Raw genomic sequence first — 19751 nt, forward strand, 5'->3', positions numbered from 1 at the left:
TACTTCCTGTTTACTTAGGCAATATTATATCCTTCTGGAGTCTTTGATGGAGTTGAAGAATTTATAATTATAGTTTTTCCTTAGTTATGATAAAGGATAAAGTAAATATCAATATTGTAAGTGTAATTCTTGCTTGATACCTGTTGTATTATATGTAATTTTACTATGTTAAAGTTAAAACCTTTTTCATTTAAACAGATAAGGGAAAGTGATGTGGGATTCCCCTCTGTATGCTGTGAATATCATTGGTTAATAAAAGAACTGCTTTGGGCCTATAGTAGAGCTATAGGGGAATAGAGCTAGGTGGGGAAAACTAAATTGAATGCTGGGAGAAAGAAGGGTGGAGTCAGGGAGAAGCCATGTAGCCCCTGCCAGAGAGAGACACCAGATGGAACTTTACCTAGTAAGCCACAGCCATGTGACAATACACAGATTAATAGAAATGGGTTAAATTAAGAAGTAAGAGTTAGCCAGTAAGAAGCTAGAGCTAATGGGCCAAGCAGTGTTTTAAATAATATAGTTTCTGTGATTATTTTGGGGCTGAGCTGCTGGGAACCAACAAGCGCCTCCTAACAACATCATTGTATACTATTTGCCATACCCAATAATGCAAGAATTCCAAGTGTGTCAGGACTGTCTTGTGACTAAAGCCATACAAAGGCTGTAAAGCTCCTTCAGAAAAATAACTCTAAGTCACAGTAAACAATCACCATTTTCTGTTGTTTTAACTTCAGCACAGTGGCTGCACTCTAACCTACTGCTGTTTCAGCCAGCAATTGCAACTCAGCAATTACCGGCCTGTTTCTCTAGCCGTGGCCTGTAGGGAATTCTGTTCCTGAAGGCACTGGCCCTTGCTGCCTCGAAAAACATAGCTTTAACTAAATCTATTTTTCTGTTTATAAATAAGAATTAAGATTCAAAGGCTGGGGTAAAAACCTGCAAGCTAAGAGAGGTTGAATAGCAAAAAGCTAACCTCTCCTTGCTGGGCATTTCCAAAAGACCTGTGCTTCTGCTTTGCCTAACCAGAAAAATGTGCCACTCAGAATCCCACCTATTTCCCATGTCTGTCTGTCTCTCCTGGATGCCCTTTGATGCTCTATGATTATTTTCTGTCAACTGGTTGCTAACTCAGCCTCCTGACCCAAGGGTAATTGTAGGCGGAATTTTCCTTTCACAACCACCTGCTCCCAAATAACCATTCAGAGTCTTAATTATAAATGCTTGACCAGGCCGGGTGGTGGATTAAAGGATTGCGCCTTTAATCCCAGCACTCGGAAGGCAGAGGCAGGTGGACCTCTGTGAGTTCGAGGCCAGCCTGGACTACAAGAGCTAGTTCCAGAACAGGAACCAAAAAGCTATGGAGAAACCCTGTCTCGAAAAATAATATAAAAAAAAAAAAAGCTTGATCAGTAGCTCAGGGTTATTACTAACTAGCTCTTACAATTTAAATGAACCCATTTCTATTCAGGGTGTGCCACCCTCAGGTTTGTGGCATTCATCTCTCTGGCATGTCTTGTTTCCTCTCCATTTGGCTGGTGATTCCTTTGACTCCGCCCTGTTCCCCAGTGTCAATAGTTTGATTGTCCTGCCTATTCTTCCTGCCTGGCTACTGGCCAGTCAGCTTTCCAAGTCACCAATCCAAGTGACAAATATTCACAGTGTATAAAAATAAAAGGATTATTCCACAATAGTTAATTTTACTTAATCAGAGCAAAATCAAGGTTAATTTTAATCAGCAAATTGGGGTTCACAGTGTGATCTAATATCCCCCAACAGTTTTCTACAGTGATTTTTCCCAAGGTCTAAATACCTCCAACAAACAACTATTCTATTCTGATGTTTACCCTAGATACAGTGAGGACAACTATTCTATTCTAATGTTTACCCTAATTAACAATGACTCTATTAGATTTCCACTACAATAAAGAAACATCTATTCACCACTGTGAAGTGACTAGATAAGCCCAAAGAAAGATTCCATTGATTCCAGCATGGAGAATAAGTGGAATTAATGGGATTCTTAGAGAATAAGGGTATTCAGTCAATTGTACCACCAAAAAGTCCCACTCATACTCAGTTTATACCTACTCGTGCTACATAGTTGGCTAAAAGCCAGTCCTGAATGGAATTATATTATCACCATCCTAGACCCAGAGATCTCTGTTGCCATGATCGTCGGCCAGTGGGTTGACAAAGGTTTTTGTTCTACCTGGACCTGCTGCCGTTCAGTCCCAAAGAAACACAGAGAGGTTTCCATTAATCATAAACTGGTTGGCCTAATATCTCGGGCTTCTTATTAAGTCTTACATCCTACATTAACCCATAATTTTTGTCTTGTGTTAGCCACGTGGCTTGGTACCTTTAATCAGTGAGACATTCTCATCTTGCTTCCTCTGTGTCTGGGTTATGACCGCAGACTGAGTCTCTCTCTTCCCAGAATTCTCCTGTTCTTGTCATCTTGTCACCCCGCCTCTATTTCCTGCCTGGTTGCCCCACCTACACTTTTTGCCAAAATGCTACTGGCCAATCAGCATTTTATTAATACAAGTGTACAAGACCATTGTCCCACAGCGCTGCCAGTTTCTGCTACAGGTCACCACAGCTGATTGGCTTTAAGCTCAGAGAAAATAGCAACACAGTAGACTCCATAACACCCTCCAGCGGTGTCTATGTCACTAGAGGAATTTTTATTCATTTCAGCAGAGCTGTGGGAGTCTATGGGCCACAGTCCTCCACCCTCCTCTGTCGATGGACCCTTAACTTGGTTTTTGTGAATGACATCGAAACACGCAGGGAGCTACAGATTTCTCTGCATAGCGCTCGTGTCTCTTGACTGTTCACCCAGCGGTGCAGACGTAGCATCATGCTGAAGTTCTGTTTAGTTTTTCTGAGGCTGTGTTGGACTGTATTTCATAGTAGCTGTACTAGGTTGTGTTAGTACCATCCTTTTGGCGGCTTTTTCAGCTTTTGTTATTGTCCATCTTAGGTGACCACGCTGAGATGAGAGAAGCAGCACCCCCTTGTGGCTGTGATTGATGCTCTCCTGTCTAGGAGTGGTGACCAGCTATTTATGTTTTTGTGGACTACTGGTGTTTGGAAAATGTCTCTTCAGGCCATTTTCCCAGTTTGGAACTGATTGACAGTGTTCCTTCACTGTAGGTCACCGCCATACAGCCAGCCTCCCTGCTCCTCATGAAAATGATAGTGGACTAAACCTCTGAAGCTATGAGCTGCCACCTCAATTTAATGTTTTCCTTTATAAGAGTTCCCATGGTCATGGTGTCTCTTTAGAGTAATAGAACCCCTAAGTGTTTTCTGTGTATGCTAACAACTTTGTAGTTTCAGGTCTCATATTTAAACTGTGATCCAGTTTTAAGTGATTTCTGCATATGGTGAGAAAGAAGGTCTGTTCCATACCTTTCTGCAACTGGTAGATATCCACATTTCTCAACAGGATTGCAAGTAAATAGCTTATCAGGAGGGAAGAGTTTTGTTGGCTTGTGGTATTCAAAGGTTTCAGTCAGTTATTCCTTGGTGTCTTGGTTATGTTTCTGCTGCTGTGTTAAAATGTCATGACCAAGGCAGCATCTAGAAGTAAGGGTTTATTGGGGATTTATGGTTCCAGAGGGCTGAGAGACTATTACTATCCTGCTGGGGAAGCATGGCAGAAAGCAGACATGGTAGCAACAACAGCTGAGAGCTATCTCCACCCACAAATGGGAAGTAGAGAACAAGCAACCTGGGAATGACAAGTCTGTCAATTTCCAGAACCCTTCCCTGGTGACATCCTTCTTTTATCAAGGACCCTTCTATCTTTCACTAAGTCGTGCCGCCCACTAGGAACAAAGTGTTCCAATGCCTGAGACTATGGGGTATCTCGTTCATACCATAGGCTGTGTTACTTTGAGCCTGTGGTGAAAGAGGCACCATAGCAGAGAAGATGTGGCGCTACAATGCCATTTGCCACAGTGCAGTCAGGAAGGACAGAAGGGATGCTGACATCGTTGGGGAAATGACCTCACACACGTCCTCTCGCTGGGTTCTGTCTGCTATCTGCTAACACCACCGCAGACTGGTGCTGAAGAATTGAGCTTCTGGTCTTTGGAGGATATTTTGGATCTAGAGGATAACAGTGAATATGTAGGATTTTATGCTTAGATCATCGATTTGTTTCATTGATGTGTGTGTGTGTGTGTGCGCGCGCGTGCGCGCGCCTGAGTGCAGGAGCCTGCGGGGTCAGAAAAGGGCATCAGATGCCCGGGAACTAGAGTTATATATGGTTGTGAGCTGCCGTGTGGATGTGACAAACTGAACTTGAGTCCTCTGCTCTAAACCACTGAGCCATATAGTCTTTGTTTGCTTTCTGACACAAGATTTCTCTGTTTAGACCCAGGTGTCCTGGAACTCTGTAGACCAGAGCAGCCTCAAACTCAAGAAATTTACCTTCCTCTGCCTCCTGCCATGCCTTCTTGTGCCTTCTGTGTGCTGAGTGTTTGGAGAGATGGCTCAGCCGTTAAAAACATGTGTTGCTCTCACCCAGGATTCAATTTGGGCCAGGTGGTGGCGGCACACACCTTTAATCCCAGCACTTGGGAGGCAGAGGCAAGTGGATTTCTGTGAGTTCAAGGCCAGCCTGGTCTACAAGAACTAGTTCCAAGACAGGCTCTAAAGCTACAGAGAAACCCTGTCTTGAAAAACAAAACAAAAGAAGGATTCAGGTTTGGTTTTCCAGCATCCACATAGTGGCTTATAGGCTTACAGCCATCTCTGACTCCAGTTCCCAGGTATCTGATGCCCCCTTCTGATCTCTATAGGTACCAGACATGCACTTGGTGCATATACAAACATGCAGGCTCCTAGAAAGACCTCCAAAGTCTGTGCTGCCAAGTCCTCATACACATGAAACAAATCTGGAAGAAAACTTTTAAACTTTTTAAAGGTTCAATACTTATAATGTTTATTTATTTGTATTTATTTTTCTGAAAATTACATGTAGAATCTTGGCAGCACAGACTATAGAGGTCTTTTGAGGAGGCTCAATCCAGAAAATGAACCATTCTGTGTCTTGGACATCCTTTCATTGCTCAGTCAAGGCAATTGTGTGGCTGGGCAGCGAGGTCAGAGCACAGCCTGCCAGCACTCCTCGGCAGTGCTCCCCAGTCCCTGCAGTGGTGGGCTGGGGATGAGCCCTACTCAGCAACTACACTGTCTTCGTCTGCTGGGCCGCAAAAAATCCCACCCCATTCCCATCCCATCACAGCTGTATCTCTGGTCTCACCATAGTTTCTCATGTACCTCTGCTCCACCATCCTTCCCTTCCAGTTTTATGAGACCACTTTAAGACAGCTTCTTCCCATCAGGATATAGTGTGGGCTCTTCAGAGTCCTCTGCTATGCGCCTTCCCTCAGAGCCTCCAGGGGTCTCTCAGGCTCCTTAGAGCTGTTCCTTGGTCCCACAGGTGCTGGCAGCTGTCACCATCTTGAATAAAATCTATTTTTAAAATTGACTTAATGTGTATGAGTTTTGTATGCATGTGTATCTATGTACCACATAAAAGCCTGATACCCTGGGAGGCCAAAAGTGGGTGTTGGATCCTCCAAAACTATAATTATCAATGGTTGTGTGCCATTGTGCAGTTGCTGGGACTTGAACTCACAGCCTCTGAAAGATCAGTAAGTTCTCTTAACCACTAAAACATGTCTCCAGCCCCAATACTGAATCTTTTCTTTTTTTTTTTTTTTGTTTGTTTGCTTTCTGTTTTTGTTTGTTTTAGACAGGATTGCACTTGGTTGGTCTGGAACTTGATATATAGACCAGGTTGGTCTTAAGCTCCTAGAAATGTGGCTTCCTCTGGCTCCTAAATGCTGGGATTAAATGCATAAATACACTACCATGCCTGGCCATTTTTAAGGGGATTGTTCTGAATTTCTCAACAAATTTGTCCTTTGTTTTTTGTTTTTGAGACAGGATTTCTCAGTAGTTATGGAGACAGTCTTGGAACTTGATCTGTAGAGCAGGCTGTCCTCACAGAGATCTGCCTGTCTCTGCCTCCCAGGTGCCGGGATTAAAGGCATGTGCCACCATTGCCCCGCTCCTTTTTTTTCAGGATTTATTTATTTACAGTATTCTGTCTGCATATATGCCTGCAGGCCAGAAGAGGGCACCCGATCTCATTACAGATGGCTTTGAGCTACCCTGTGATTGCTGGGAATTGAACTCAGGACCTTTGGAAGAGCAGCCAGTGCTCTTAACCACTGAGCCATCTCTCTGGTCCCTGCAGATTTGTTCTTGATGCACAGAGAAGGTGTGAAGTTTGATGCTTGACTTCTGGTTTGTCACATGTTATGCCATCCATTGTCCTCTGTTTAGAGTCTACGGTTTTCTCCTTATAGCATCATCTGTAGATAGCCTCGCCTTTCCAGTCCGCTTTCTCCTTTGACTGTTGTTTCTTTACTTATCAAGTGCATATGTCTTCATTAGTAGGCTAAAGGGTGGTGAAACAGCATATCCTGCTGTGTTCCTGGAGCAAACCATCTCAGGCTTGCCCCACTCCCCTAGGCTTGGGCTGCGGATTTCTTACATATAATCATAGTTTATTGAGGTTTTTTCCCATGAAGATAAAAATACCTTTTATGCATCCATTGTATTCATATGACTGTTTTTGTTGTGATAATAGTGGTCTTTTTTGGAGACAGGGTCTCACTATACAAATCTGGCTGCCCTGGAACTCCCAGAAATCAGTTTGCCCTGACTCCTGACTTGTGGGATTAATGGCAGATGCCACTATATCTAGAAATACAGCTATATATTATTTAGTGCACGGATATGAGGGTTTCAGATTTCCATATGGTGAGTGCTGCATTCCTAGTATGAATCACACATGACCATAGGTTCTAATTATTTTGTGTGCTCTGTTGGTTTTTCTGTGCCTCTCTTTGTTCATTAGGGTTACTGTATCTGAGGTTTGGATGCTGTGCCCATGTGTAGCTTTGAAGTCATTGTAATGCTGGTGAATATGGTAACAGCTAAAATGCATGGCAGTACCTCCAGTGTGTGTTATTGAATATACAACTCTTGGCTTTCTTCTATTTTTCCTGTATGATTATAACCCTGAGTCATTTTTTGATGTATGCCTAGTCTCTCTTAATTATTATTTGGTGTCCTTATATTTTCTATAGAATAAACATGGAAGGAATATTTACTTTTCAGTGATGATGGATGTATTTTAAATTAGCCTTATATACTTTCAATTTTTAAAACTCTGCCTGGGTTACTTAATTTGTTTATTTTTGAGAAAATGTTTCACTATATGGCCCTGGCTGGCCTAGGACTCATTACATAGACCAGACTGACCTTTAACTCAAAGTGATGTGCCTGCCTCTGCCTTACAAATGCTGGAATTAAATATTGGCGTAACCATACCAAGTAATTTAGTTTACTTAAAGCATTTTTTAAAAGTCATTTGTATTTATGCCACGGTATGCAATACCTGCAGAGGATAGAGAACTAGAGTTACAGGTGGTTGTTTGCCACCTGATATGGGTGCTGGAAACTGAATCTGGGTCTGTACAGTATCAAGTATTCTTATCCACTGAGCCATCTCTTCAGTCCCTTGGCTGATTGTTTTTATGATTATTCTCCTGTATAATTTGTTTTAAGTATTAGGGTTTCTGTTGCTGTGAAGATACACCATGACCATGGCAACTCTTAGAAGGAAAACATTTAATTGAGGGGCCTCGCTTACATTTTCAGAGGTTCAGTCCATTGTCATCATGGCGGGGAGCGTGAAGACCTGCAGGCAGACATGGTGCTAGAGGAGCCGAGAGTCCTACATCTTGCAGGCAACAGAAAGTTGACAGACAGACACACTGGGGGAAGCTCAATCAAGAGTCCTTGAAGCCTGTCTCCATAGTGACACACTTCCTACAACAAGGCTATTTCCTTTGAGGACCATTTTCTTCCAAATCATCACAGATATCATTTTTTTAAAAAAAAAATTTATTGTGTCTTCTTTTTTATTCACCTCTGTTTTCTTATATTTTTTTTGGAAACCATTATGCTGATTGAGTATGACATTCTAGCCAGTGAAGACTGTTAGTGTAGACCCTCTAATGAAAGTTTTTGATTTCACTGATCAAAGCACAGGACCCAAATTAGCTCTGTTGCTTTATATTTGTGGGCTAAACCTAACACTTTTTCAAAATTTCTTTGTTGTTTCTCACTTACAGGGTACTGCATGTCCAAACCCGAGTTGATCTTCAAGTTGGAGCATGGATATGGGCCATGGAGTGTAGCAGAAGCCTCTATCCAGAGCCTTCCAGGTCAGTGAATGAAGACTCAGCTAGGGAGGCCAGCAAAAGGAGAGTTCATTATATTGGTCATTGTTGAATGCTTTTTACCACCATACCTAGTGTTGTGGGAGGCCACTTGTTTGTTCCTGGCTACTCAGCCCTGAAATAACCACACAGAAACTGTATTAATTAAATCACTACTTGGCCCAGTAGCTCTAGCTTCTTATTGGCTAACTCTTATACCTTAATTTAACCCATTTCTATTAATTTGTGTATTGTCACTGGGCTGTGGCTTACTGGCAAGATTCCGAAATAGTCTGTTCCTGGTGGCAGCTACATGGCAGTCTCTTGACTGCACTTTCTTCCTCCCAACATTCAGTTTAGTTTTCTCTGCCTACCTCTGTTCTGCCCTGCTATAGGTCCAAAGCAGTTTCTTATTATCAGTGGTAATCACAGCATACAGAGGGGAATCCCACATCAACCTAGCCCTGACCAGACTCTTCCAGTTTCTGGAAAGAATTAGCCATATCAACCCATCACCTAGTATTGGTTGTTTATGTTGTGTGGTTCCCTTACATGTAAACATGCAAGTTTTTAAATGGATGCTGTCCTATTGCTGGCACATAGCCTTGATGAGGCCAGCAGTCAGCCGACATACAGCACTCTCTGGTAAGGTGAGAACAAAGGATTTACTTACATTAGACTCTAGCAACACACCAATAACTGCCACCCTCCATTGACTCCTAACAGACAGTACTGTCAGAGAACACAGATGAAACAAACAAATGTGTTCTTCTCCTCTCTTCTTTAACCTCTTTACTTCATAGTGTTTTTACTTTTTTCCTTTTTCAGTTATTTTGTGCTTATATTTTTATTCTTCCTATATACTTATTTAACCTTGTATTCTTTATTTTGTCACCAGATTCATTATCACCTATGTTTTTCTGTTCCCTTCTCATTATTTCTTTCCCTGTTTGTTCTTTTTTTTTTTTAATTTAACCTGTTGTCTTATTTTGAGTTCTATTGCTATGAAAAGGCACCATGACCATGGTCTTACAAAGAAATACGTTTAATTGGGGCTGGCTTACAGTTCAGAGGTCTTATCATGGTGGGAAGAATGGGGACATGCAGGCAGACATGGTGTAGGAGAAGGAGCTGAGAATTCTACGTCTTATTCTGCTGACAGCAGAGGGGACTGTGTACACACTGGGCATACTTTGAGAATATAAGACCTTAAAGCTCACCTCCACAGTAACACACTTTCTCCAACAAGGCCACACCTACTCCAACAAGGTCACAACTCTTAATAGTGCCAACCCCTATGGTTCAATGGTTCAAGCATTCAAACACATGAATCTGTGGGGGTACTGCTCTCCACTTTTTTAGCTCTGCTCTTGTTTTCTTTTCTTTTCTTTCTTTTTTTTTTCAAGACAGGGTTTCTTTGGGTAGCTTTGGTGCCTGTCCTGGAACTAGCTGTTGTAGGCCAGGCTAGCCTCGAACTAGACAGAGATCCGCCTACCTCTGCCTCCCAAGTGCTGGGATTAAAGGTGTGCACCATTACCACCCAGCTCTTGTTTCCTTTTTATTATTTATTATTTTTACTTGGGTTTTTTGAGACAGGGTTTCTCTGTGTAGCCTTAGCTATCCTGGAACATTATGGTCTATTACGTAGACCAAGTTGGCCTTAAACTTACAGAGATCTGCCTGCCTTTGTTTCAGAGTGCTGTGATTAAAGGTGTGCGTCACCACACCCAACATGATATTTGTTAATTGTTATCTTAAATTTGTGCTCCATTGCTCACATATTCTAAGTAGTGTGTGCAGTTAAAACTGTAACATAGTGATGAAATTGAGGGGTTAGCGAGATGGCTCAGCTGATAAAGGGGCTTGAGTTCAATCCGTGAGACCAGTATGGTTGATGGAAGGAAGAAAAGCCTATGTATTTGTCCTCTGACCTCCACACATATGGTGTGGCATGTGTGCACTCTCACATATAAACAAATAAATAAATTTTTTAAAAAGGAGATTGAAGAATTAAAGACCTCATGTGTTCCTATATTAACACCATTAGTATACGCACAATATCTTTAAATATCTTATTATTCTTGTGTGGATGGGCATGCTGTGTATGACTGGGGCATTTGCATTATAGCCTGTTTGTAGAGGTCAAAGGACAACTGTGTGGAGCTCTTTCCTTCCTCTCTTCTGTAGGTTCTAAGGATTGGAGCCACATTGCCAGGCTTGAACAACAAGCAGATTTTTCCAGCTGAGCTATCTAGCCAGCTGCTAAATATCCTTTTAGTGAAAGCTATCTACACATTCAGTGTCCTCCCAGGAAATGACATCACATCCTTTAGAAAACGGGAGAATATAAACATGTGATTTTCTTACAGAAGAAATAATCCCAACCAGCATTGAAATTCTGTAGAAAAGGTGTAATGCTGAATGTATCACTGTAATTGCTCTCAAATAATGCTGTAAGAGCTATATCAGCAAAAGGAGCAAGCTGTTGGCAGAAACCATTTGCACAGTTTCTGTATTGAACTTATACAGTGGTCCAAAAGTATAATCACACAACGGTAGCCACCATTTTCTCAAACTACCAAGAATCTGTGTTTCAACAAAAGGACTTTAAAAGATAATTCTCTAAAAAGTAGATTCCCACACATAAAAGACTGAACCTAGACAACTATTTCTTCTCTTATACCTGTGGAACAGATACCTTAACAGAAGGCCTTTAATCTTGAAAGAGCTGGAGAAATTCATGTGAACACAATTTAATAGAAATATGTATAGAATAGAATTTAGCAGGGCATTGTGATTCATGCCTAAAAACCCCCAAAGTGAGAGGAGTTCGAGATTATCATCCATATAGTAAATTCTAGATCAGAATATGGTAGATGAGACCAGAGCTCAAACAAAAACAGCTTTAACAACAACAACAACAAAGAATGCTATCTTCCTAAATGTAAAATTTCTAACCAGCAGTCACCAGAATGGAGAAGTATCCCATAGGGGGAAAAAATACCTTTTCCAGGTACTCATTCAATATGGAATTAATATTGAGAATATATAAATCCATGCACACAGGTGGTGATAATATAGAATTATCCAGACACTATGGAATTTTTTTAGATAATGAAAAATAAAACTGCTGTACAACGTAGGAATCTTATCTCTGGCTATATGTGTGATGGGACTAAGGATACAGTGGCTGCCCCTCAAGTCCCACACTCACAGTAACTAAGATATGGTATCAGCCATTATGCTGATCATTAGATTCATCATAAAGATGAGGCACATTTCAGATGTATTAGTCAACTGTGAAAAGAATCGCATTGGCCTGGGCAAGGTGGCATATCCCATGGGATAGTCTGTGTTATTTGCAAGGTGAGGTAAATAATTTTTTTATTCTTCATGAAGAACAAAAATGTGTACCATTATCAAAAGTCAATATTATTTTATATTTTCTTTGAGGATAAGAAGTCACATGAAGAAAATTTCAGAGTTATTCATGGATGGGGTTATTTTTAATGTCATCTTAGGTGTTCATAAAGTGGCTGCTCCAATTGGGAACCACCAAGGATATCACACGGAACTTTTGTGGCAACTTGAGATCACCAACAGCCAGACATCAAATGAAGAAATTGTTGAAGTGAGTAAAATATTTAATATGAGCTTTTATCATATTTCAAATGTAAAGGTAAATATTGGAAATTAGGAATGTTTCTTCAAGAACTTAACCCAGGTCAACAAGATGGCTCACTTTGTAAAGGACCTTGTCATCAAGCCTAAACATCTGAGTTTGATCCCCACACCCCTTGTGGTGGATGGTGAAGAAAAAAACCCAAAACTTGTTCTCTGACTTCCATATGCGTGCCATGGCGTGCATATATACACACACGTGTGTAATTTGAAAAATGAAAAAAATTAACTCGGGCCTGGGGGGATTGTTTAGTCAGTAAAATGCTTGATGCAGAAAGCGTGAGAACCTGAGTTTGGATCCTCAGCACCCACAAATAGAGACCGCTGTGGTGATAGGTATCTCTAACCAGTGCATAAAGATGGAGAGATTCAGGTCACTGGGGTTTGCTGGCCTATGATTCCATCCAAACTAGGAAGCTTCAGGTCCAGTGAGAGACCTCAGAGATCTAGAGAGCTCACAGTTGAGTCTCTTTCTCTTTTATGTGATTGTTACCAGCTGGAGAAGAACATGATAATTTTAATGATAATGGAAAAATGATTCTGACATCCTGATCAGCTTAATTTGCCATAATCTCAGTCAAAATTGACAGTGGTGTTGTTCAATTTATTTAACTGGTGATATTGTTAAAGATAATATTATTTACACATGAATTTTTGTATTAAAGAGATCCCTGGTAAACTCGGTAAATATTAGAAATCATTATATATGACATTTATTTGTGTAGCACAAAAAAAGATTCCAAACAAAAATTAGAAAGCACATCCTAGGAAAAAGCTCTGTGGATGTATGAAGTATAGGTAATTCCTCTGTCTCTAGGCAGAACTGAACGTGACACAGAAAATCCACCCAGGGACCACATCTTACGAAGGCAAAGGACGTGTGAAGACATTCTGCCAGCAGTCACAGCACACGAGGGATCAGAGGACACACGCGTGTCAAAGAAGCTTCATGTATAAGTCCCTTCTCAGTGACTGTCAGAGACTTAAAGAGGAGACACCCTGTGCACATAGACAGTGCAGAAATGCATTCTCTTGGAAGCCACACCTCACTGAACATCAGAGAAGTCCTATCGTTGAGAAGCCACACGAGAGTACAGGATGTGGGAAAGCTTCCCACACCAAGTCTCAGTGTCAGATCAATCATACAGATGAGAAGCCCTACAGATGTCTGGAATGTGGGAAGTATTTCTACTACAAGTCTCAAATCACTGAACACCAGAGAAGTCATACCGGCGAGAAGCCTTATGAGTGTACAGAATGCGGAAAATCATTCAGCTATAAGTCACATCTCACTGTGCATCAGAGAAGTCATACCGGGGAGAAGCCACATGAATGTACGGAGTGTAGGAAAGTTTTTTACTATAAGTCACAACTCACTCGACACCAGAGGAGCCATACGGGGGAGAAGCCGTATGAATGTTTGAAATGTGGAAAATCTTTCTACTGTAACACACACCTTTCTCTGCATCAGAGAATTCATGTAAGTGAGAAGCCTTATGAGTGTACGGAATGTGGCAAAGCTTTCTCTTTCAGTGCATGCCTCACTCGACATCAGAAGACCCATACAGATGAGAAGCCATTTGAGTGTCCACAGTGCCCCAAAGCTTTCTACTTTAAGAAACAGCTTACTCATCATCTGAAGACGCATACTGCTGAGAGGCGCTTTGAATGTAAACAGTGTGGAAAAGCGTTCTACTGGAGGTCTAACCTTACTTTGCATCAGAAAACTCATACTGGGGAGAAGCCTTATGAATGTAAACAATGTGGAAAAGCATTTTACTGCAAGTCCCACCTCACTGTACATCAGAGAACTCACATAAGTGACAAGCTCTTCCAATGCACAGACTGTAGGAAAGCATTTTACTCTCAGGCACAGCTTACTGTTCATCAGAAGACTCACACTGATGAGAAGCCCTATGAATGTACGCAATGTGGGAAAGCCTTCTACAGCAAGTCTGGGCTTACAGCACATCAGAAAACTCATACAGGTGAGAAGCCCTATGAATGTAAACAGTGCGGAAAAGCCTTCTATAACAAGTATTTGCTCATTGAGCATCACCGAGTTCATACAGGTGAGAAGCCCTATCAATGCACAGAATGCAAGAAAGCATTCTACTGCAAGAAATACCTTTCTCTACATCAGAAAACTCATGCAAGTGAGAAGTCATTTCATTGTGCAGAATGTGGGAAAGCTTTTTCCTGGATGTCACACCTCACTCAGCACCAGAGAATTCATACAGGTGAAAAGCCCTACACGTGTGAGCAATGTAGGAAAGCTTACTACTTCAAGAAACAACTCACTCGGCATCAGAGAACTCATGCGCGTGAGAAGTCGTTAGATGCAAATAATGCAGGACATGTCACAGCAAATCCTTCTTCTCTGTGCGTGAAAGAACTTGTACAGAGGAGAAACCCTGTAAGTGTATCAAATGCAGACGTTCTTCCTCATGTCATGCCTAGGAGTGTAACGAATCTGAAAGCTCACCCAAATGTATAATCAGAACGCTTGCAGGTAAGAATCTGATTAGTGTGAAAACTCTGGGAAGTTCCTAGTGTAAGTCGGCTGTAACTCTGCCAGTGAACACATACCACAGTGAGACATATAACTGTGAAGATTGGTAGAAGGATTGGTACCACAGTGCTCTCTGTAAAAGAAGCCATACATGGGAATATCTCCTGTTGATATAAAACATGTAGAAAGGCTGTGTTGTTCTTCAGCTGAATTGAGTATATTGTACGTGAGTAACATTGGATGGAAAGAACAGAGGAAAACTTTCTAACATTAAGTGCCATGAATTCACGCCTGGAAACTTATGCAGGTGTGGGGCCCAATGAAACTGATAAAAATAGACATGTTTTGAAATAGAAGTCAGGCCTCTACATTAGAAACTTCATATGTGATATGCCAGGTACAGCAAAAAATTGTAGTGAGTTATATACTGTATGCTTTCAAGTCTAGATCATCATCCTGCAGGTTTATTCACACACAGTAATTGAAGACTAGCCTTAGCAACATACGCTATCATTCCATATGCTTAAAAGCAATAAAGCCTTTTTGAAGAGCCCCATGTCAGGTAATGAATTTATTGCAACCTTTGTGTTTAAAGCCCCAAAAATATGAAGAGTACCAAAACTTTGGAATTGAACTTAAAATTCATCTGGCTTCAGAAGCCCAGTAGAGATGATTAAGCAGAGGAGTCCAATTTGAAAACACTTTGGTAGTCCAAGCTGAGTTTGTTACAAAGATTCACCAACAAAGCATAGATGTAAGGAGTCTAGAACAGGCATTCAGCCATGGTACGACACCACCAGCCATCAGTTAACACATGAAAGTGAGAGCACATTTGAAGTTTAAACGTTAACTTGTTTAAATGTGGCTCAGTGGCAGTATGTATATGAGTCTTGTACTGTACGTCTTCACATAGACGTTTTCATGTGTTATCTTGATTTAGAATATTTACATTCATGGGGCATTTGGAAATCAGTTCAAATTGTCTACAAGTTTTAATGTCTCATCAGACATGAACATTTTGATGCTTTTTTGACATTTTGATGTCACATTTTTTTTTGTTTTGTTTTAATTTATTTATTTATTAAGGATTTCTGCCTCGTCCCCACAACCGCTTCCCATTTCCCTCCCCCTCCCCCGATCAAGTCCCCCCCCCTCATCTGCTCGAAGAGCAATCAGGGTTCCCTGACCTGTGGGAAGCCCAAGGACTGCCCACCTCTATCCAGGTCTCATTTGATGTCACATTTTTATAGTTGTTTAGTTTTGAGACAAAATCTTGATTGGTAGCTTGAGTGTCCTCTGGCTTCTGAATGTGCATAGTTACATACCCATACACATGCATACAGGACATGAGCACACAGTAGAAAAATACCAATTTTGTTTTACATTAGGAAATTGTATAGCAAAGCATATGTAATTTTCATGTTAATTTTCAAATGAAGTAACATAATAATATTCCTTGCCAATAGCAATCAATCAACTTTTATTTCTTTTTCTTTTCCTTTTCCTTTTTTTTTTTGGTTTTTCGAGACAGGGTTTTTCTGTAGATTTGGCACCTGTCCTGGAACTAGCTTTTGTACACCAGTTTGGCCTTGAACTCACAGAGATCTGCCTGCCTCTGCTTTTCTGGTGCTGGAATTAAAGGCATGTACCACCACCACCCAACCTGCAATTTTTATTTTATTTTTTAGGTTTTGTTCTCTATTGTAATGTATTGGATTAAAATCACAATCAGGAATTCTAGGCAAGTGCTGTATCCCCTAGGCAATGTTTTGATGAATTTGTTGTTATCACTGCAACTTTGTAGTTGAAACTAATCTATTAAAGGCCATATATACATACATAAATATCTGTACTTTCTGGGTAGTAGGCTTTATCTCCTTGAGTTGCTTTAGCATAACCACATAGAATATGTGAAGTTTTGTCTATAAATATAGCAGCTGAAGGTATATTTACCTTAGTAATAAGGCATATGTCTCTGCAAGTACACTGTGTAACTAATCCCCAGCACAAAGAACATAGACAGATTTAAAGATATGAAGCATAATACAAAGAGAAGGTATCAGATTTATTCTTCAAAACCCTGTCTTTGTGACCTTACCCAACTGTGTTACACACTCTAAAGTTTAAAATACTTCCCCAAATAGTGTCACAATTTGAAGATCAAACACTCGGAACATAAACATTAGGCAGACATTCCATGTAGCTGCACAGCAGTGTCCTCAAATTGTTAAGTTACCTAATATTTTAAAGAAGCCTAGGAGACTTCTATTAAAGCAAATACAATTAAAACCAATAAACCCAAAGATAAAATATATAAAGCATTTAGAAATAAATAACACATTTTAATTAGAAAAATATGCACAGTAGGTAACATCATAAAAATTAGAGGCACAGTATCAGTGAAATAGCTTTTAAGTAAAGAAGGAAAAATAAAAATCAGATACTGAGTTCTGTGTTTAGCAGAGTATCCTTTAAAGAGCTGAGAAGAGGATGTAATGTAATTCAAGTTATATATGAGTTTCACAAAAACTAAAATTGGAAATATGAAGTGCTGATGAGAATCTTTTATTACATATATTTATTGTGTATGAGTCCATACTCCACTGAGTGTGTGCGTGTGTGTGTGTAGGTTTGAGGGCAACTCTGTGAACCTCTAAATGTAACCTATTAGGAATAAGTGTTGTTGTATTTGTAATTAAGCGAAAGACCAGGATATGAATGATGTCATCCTGGGTTTCCAAGCTGAACCCTAAATCAAATCACACTGTCCTCATTAGGAGTCACAGGAGAAGTGGGTTGAAGAATGCCTGTCTTCTTAGTGACTCTGTTGGCCAAGGCAGTAGGTTCCCAAGTTGAAAGTCAGTCTGGGCTCCATGGTAAGTACAGGCCACCATGAATGATTGAAATGCTGTCTCATACGAAAAAGTACAAAAACCGTACCAAGACAAGTAGAACACTGTAAACTATTAGGAGGTGGAAACAATAACATCAAAGTTTAAGATTTTCCTCCAGCATGATATAGACTAGCATTTGCACAGCCTAATACTTAGTGAACAAATGAAGAAATAGCTCACAGAGAAGCAGCGTCCTCAAGGAATTCGCATTTCTATCCAAAATTTATTAATGACCAGCAAGCACCATAGGACAGTAGAAGAAACTACCAGAAGTCTAAGACATGGGGCTAGAGCACCCCTGAGATCTCAGTACTGCAGAAGCAAGTAGTCCATGAGTTTAGCATTAGCCTAAGAAACAAAAGACCCGATTTGAAGAAGCAAAATGGGGAAAGGCAATCTACTTGAAAAACTGCATTGTGTTCTGAATTTTCCAGGGTCTGCACAATATTCAAGATTTCGCAGATTTAAATGTTAAAAAGTAAAAGACTTCTGGAATCTATAGGTAGATGATTTAAAAAAATACTAGGCATTTTTTTAAAGTTTTGAAAATTATTTTATGTATATAGCTGTTTTAGCTATATGTATGCCTGTGGGCCAACTTGGACCTGGTCCCCAGGGAGGCCATGAGATGGTTTGGAACTGGATTTACAGGGCTGTGAGGTACCACGTGGATGCCGGGAATCACACCTGTATTCTTAAGAAGAGCATCTGGTGCTCTTAACCACTGAGCCATCTCCCCAGTTCAGGTCTCACTGTGTAGATCGGGCTGACCTCAAACTTACCAGATCTTCCTGCTTCTGATACTCGAGTGCTTAGCAGGGATTTGTCTTCACAGTAGAAAAATTAAGCAATAAGGCAACTAGCAACTTCAAATATTAAAGTTAAAGGAATTAACGCCCCTTCTGAAAATACCGCCCAGAAGAGAAGGCAGATTTGCAATATATGCCATATGAAAAGATTTGGGTGCAGAGTAAAACTGAACCACACCTATGCCCTATAATGAGAAGACTAATGTAGGTGCAGTGCATATATGCACACACAGATTTAAAAGATGAAAGCCTGGATGGCACTGATCCCTTCTCTGTGACAACTAGGAACTAGTGAGTCAAAACAGCAAGTAAATGGGTTCTCAGATTGACGACATGGTCAAAAATTAGTGTTCTGGAGAGAGCTGCTTCAGTTTTTATGTATTTGAAATTCCCCTTTGGGAAACCTTTACCCAACATTCCTAACTTTACTGATAGAAAAAAAAAATCACTTAAAAATTTGGGAAGGAAATAGGAAAGATAGCTTGGCAGTTAAGAGCACTTGCGGTTCTTCTGGAGGACCTGAGTTTGCTACTGCAAACTACTTCAGGGGTCAAACCATCAAAGATGCTTATTTCATATGGACCTCTCATTTAGCAAGATGAGGAGTATTGTCACCAGAGATGCGCACCTCATTAGCCTTATCTGCAGAGCGATAAGCAATACTGCCTTCTGGACGTGTTAAGCTGTCTCTGTTGCAGACTTCTTGTGTGAAGAGCTCTTTCCCTCACATTACAGCTTGGAAAATCTTTCCACAGTACTGCAGTACGTTAGTAGTTTACTGAGCATAATTCCTTATGCATTGGTGTATTGGATGACTCCCACACAGTGTGTGGTTCTGACAAGAAAGTAAACACAGTCAATGTCCTTCTTCTCTCAACCAAGTCTTTGTCTAAACTTAGAAGTCTGCCCTCCTTCAGTTACCTTCATTGGCAGACAGTTGGTCAGTGTTAGAGCACAGGCAAAGAGACCTCCATTGACATAGCCACAAATGGCCAAGGAAAAGAGTTATAACATGTCTGAACTTGTTGAGCCGTAGTTCTCAAGAGAAATAGGGAACAAGAGTCCTGGATTCGCTCTGCCAGCAGATTGAAAAGTACTGCCCTAAGACTGATTTACATGCTTCTCTTTTTAAACAGAAAAGGGTAAGATGTCAGGACCATTTATCATGGGCTATTATTGCAGGCCATGACACAATTACAACTTACTCTGAAAAACTGTTGCTTTCATCTGTAATTTCATTTGTGTAATAACAGCTATGAATCTCCCTATTATACATTTTCATACAATGTGTACATGTAATCTTATGATTGCATCTCAATCTTGTGGGCACACATATCCGTGGATGGTTAAATAGATGACTTTTTATTTAGATGTATAGTTTTGATATATAGAATATATACTGGGACAAGTTTTATAATTAAATCTGTTGTCCCAGGAGGGCCACAGACACCTAAAATCCTACCTGGCAGAAGATGTGGCAAAGGTAGACATTGGACTAATTAATGTAGATCAACAAGGGACAGTCAAGGTAATCCTTTGC

At 40.6% G+C, this 19751-nt stretch overlaps 1 protein-coding gene across 1 annotated transcript in view; it reads left to right on the forward strand.

Annotated features, from left to right (window-relative positions):
- LOC121433342 (zinc finger protein 25-like) overlaps positions 1-15645 on the forward strand; it is a 28132-nt gene extending 12487 nt beyond the window's left edge. Inside the window, exons 3-5 of the mRNA XM_041631710.1 lie at positions 8229-8321; positions 11837-11946; positions 12814-15645. Coding sequence (XP_041487644.1) covers positions 8229-8321; positions 11837-11946; positions 12814-14493 — 1883 coding nt within the window. The 3' untranslated portion in view covers positions 14494-15645. The remainder of the gene's footprint in view (positions 1-8228; positions 8322-11836; positions 11947-12813) is intronic.
- The last annotated feature ends 4106 nt before the right edge of the window (positions 15646-19751 follow it).

Source organism: Microtus oregoni, unplaced genomic scaffold, assembly GCF_018167655.1.
Source record: "Microtus oregoni isolate MIOR12 unplaced genomic scaffold, Mior012 000038F_ref0000394, whole genome shotgun sequence".
Taxonomy (NCBI): domain Eukaryota; kingdom Metazoa; phylum Chordata; class Mammalia; order Rodentia; family Cricetidae; genus Microtus; species Microtus oregoni.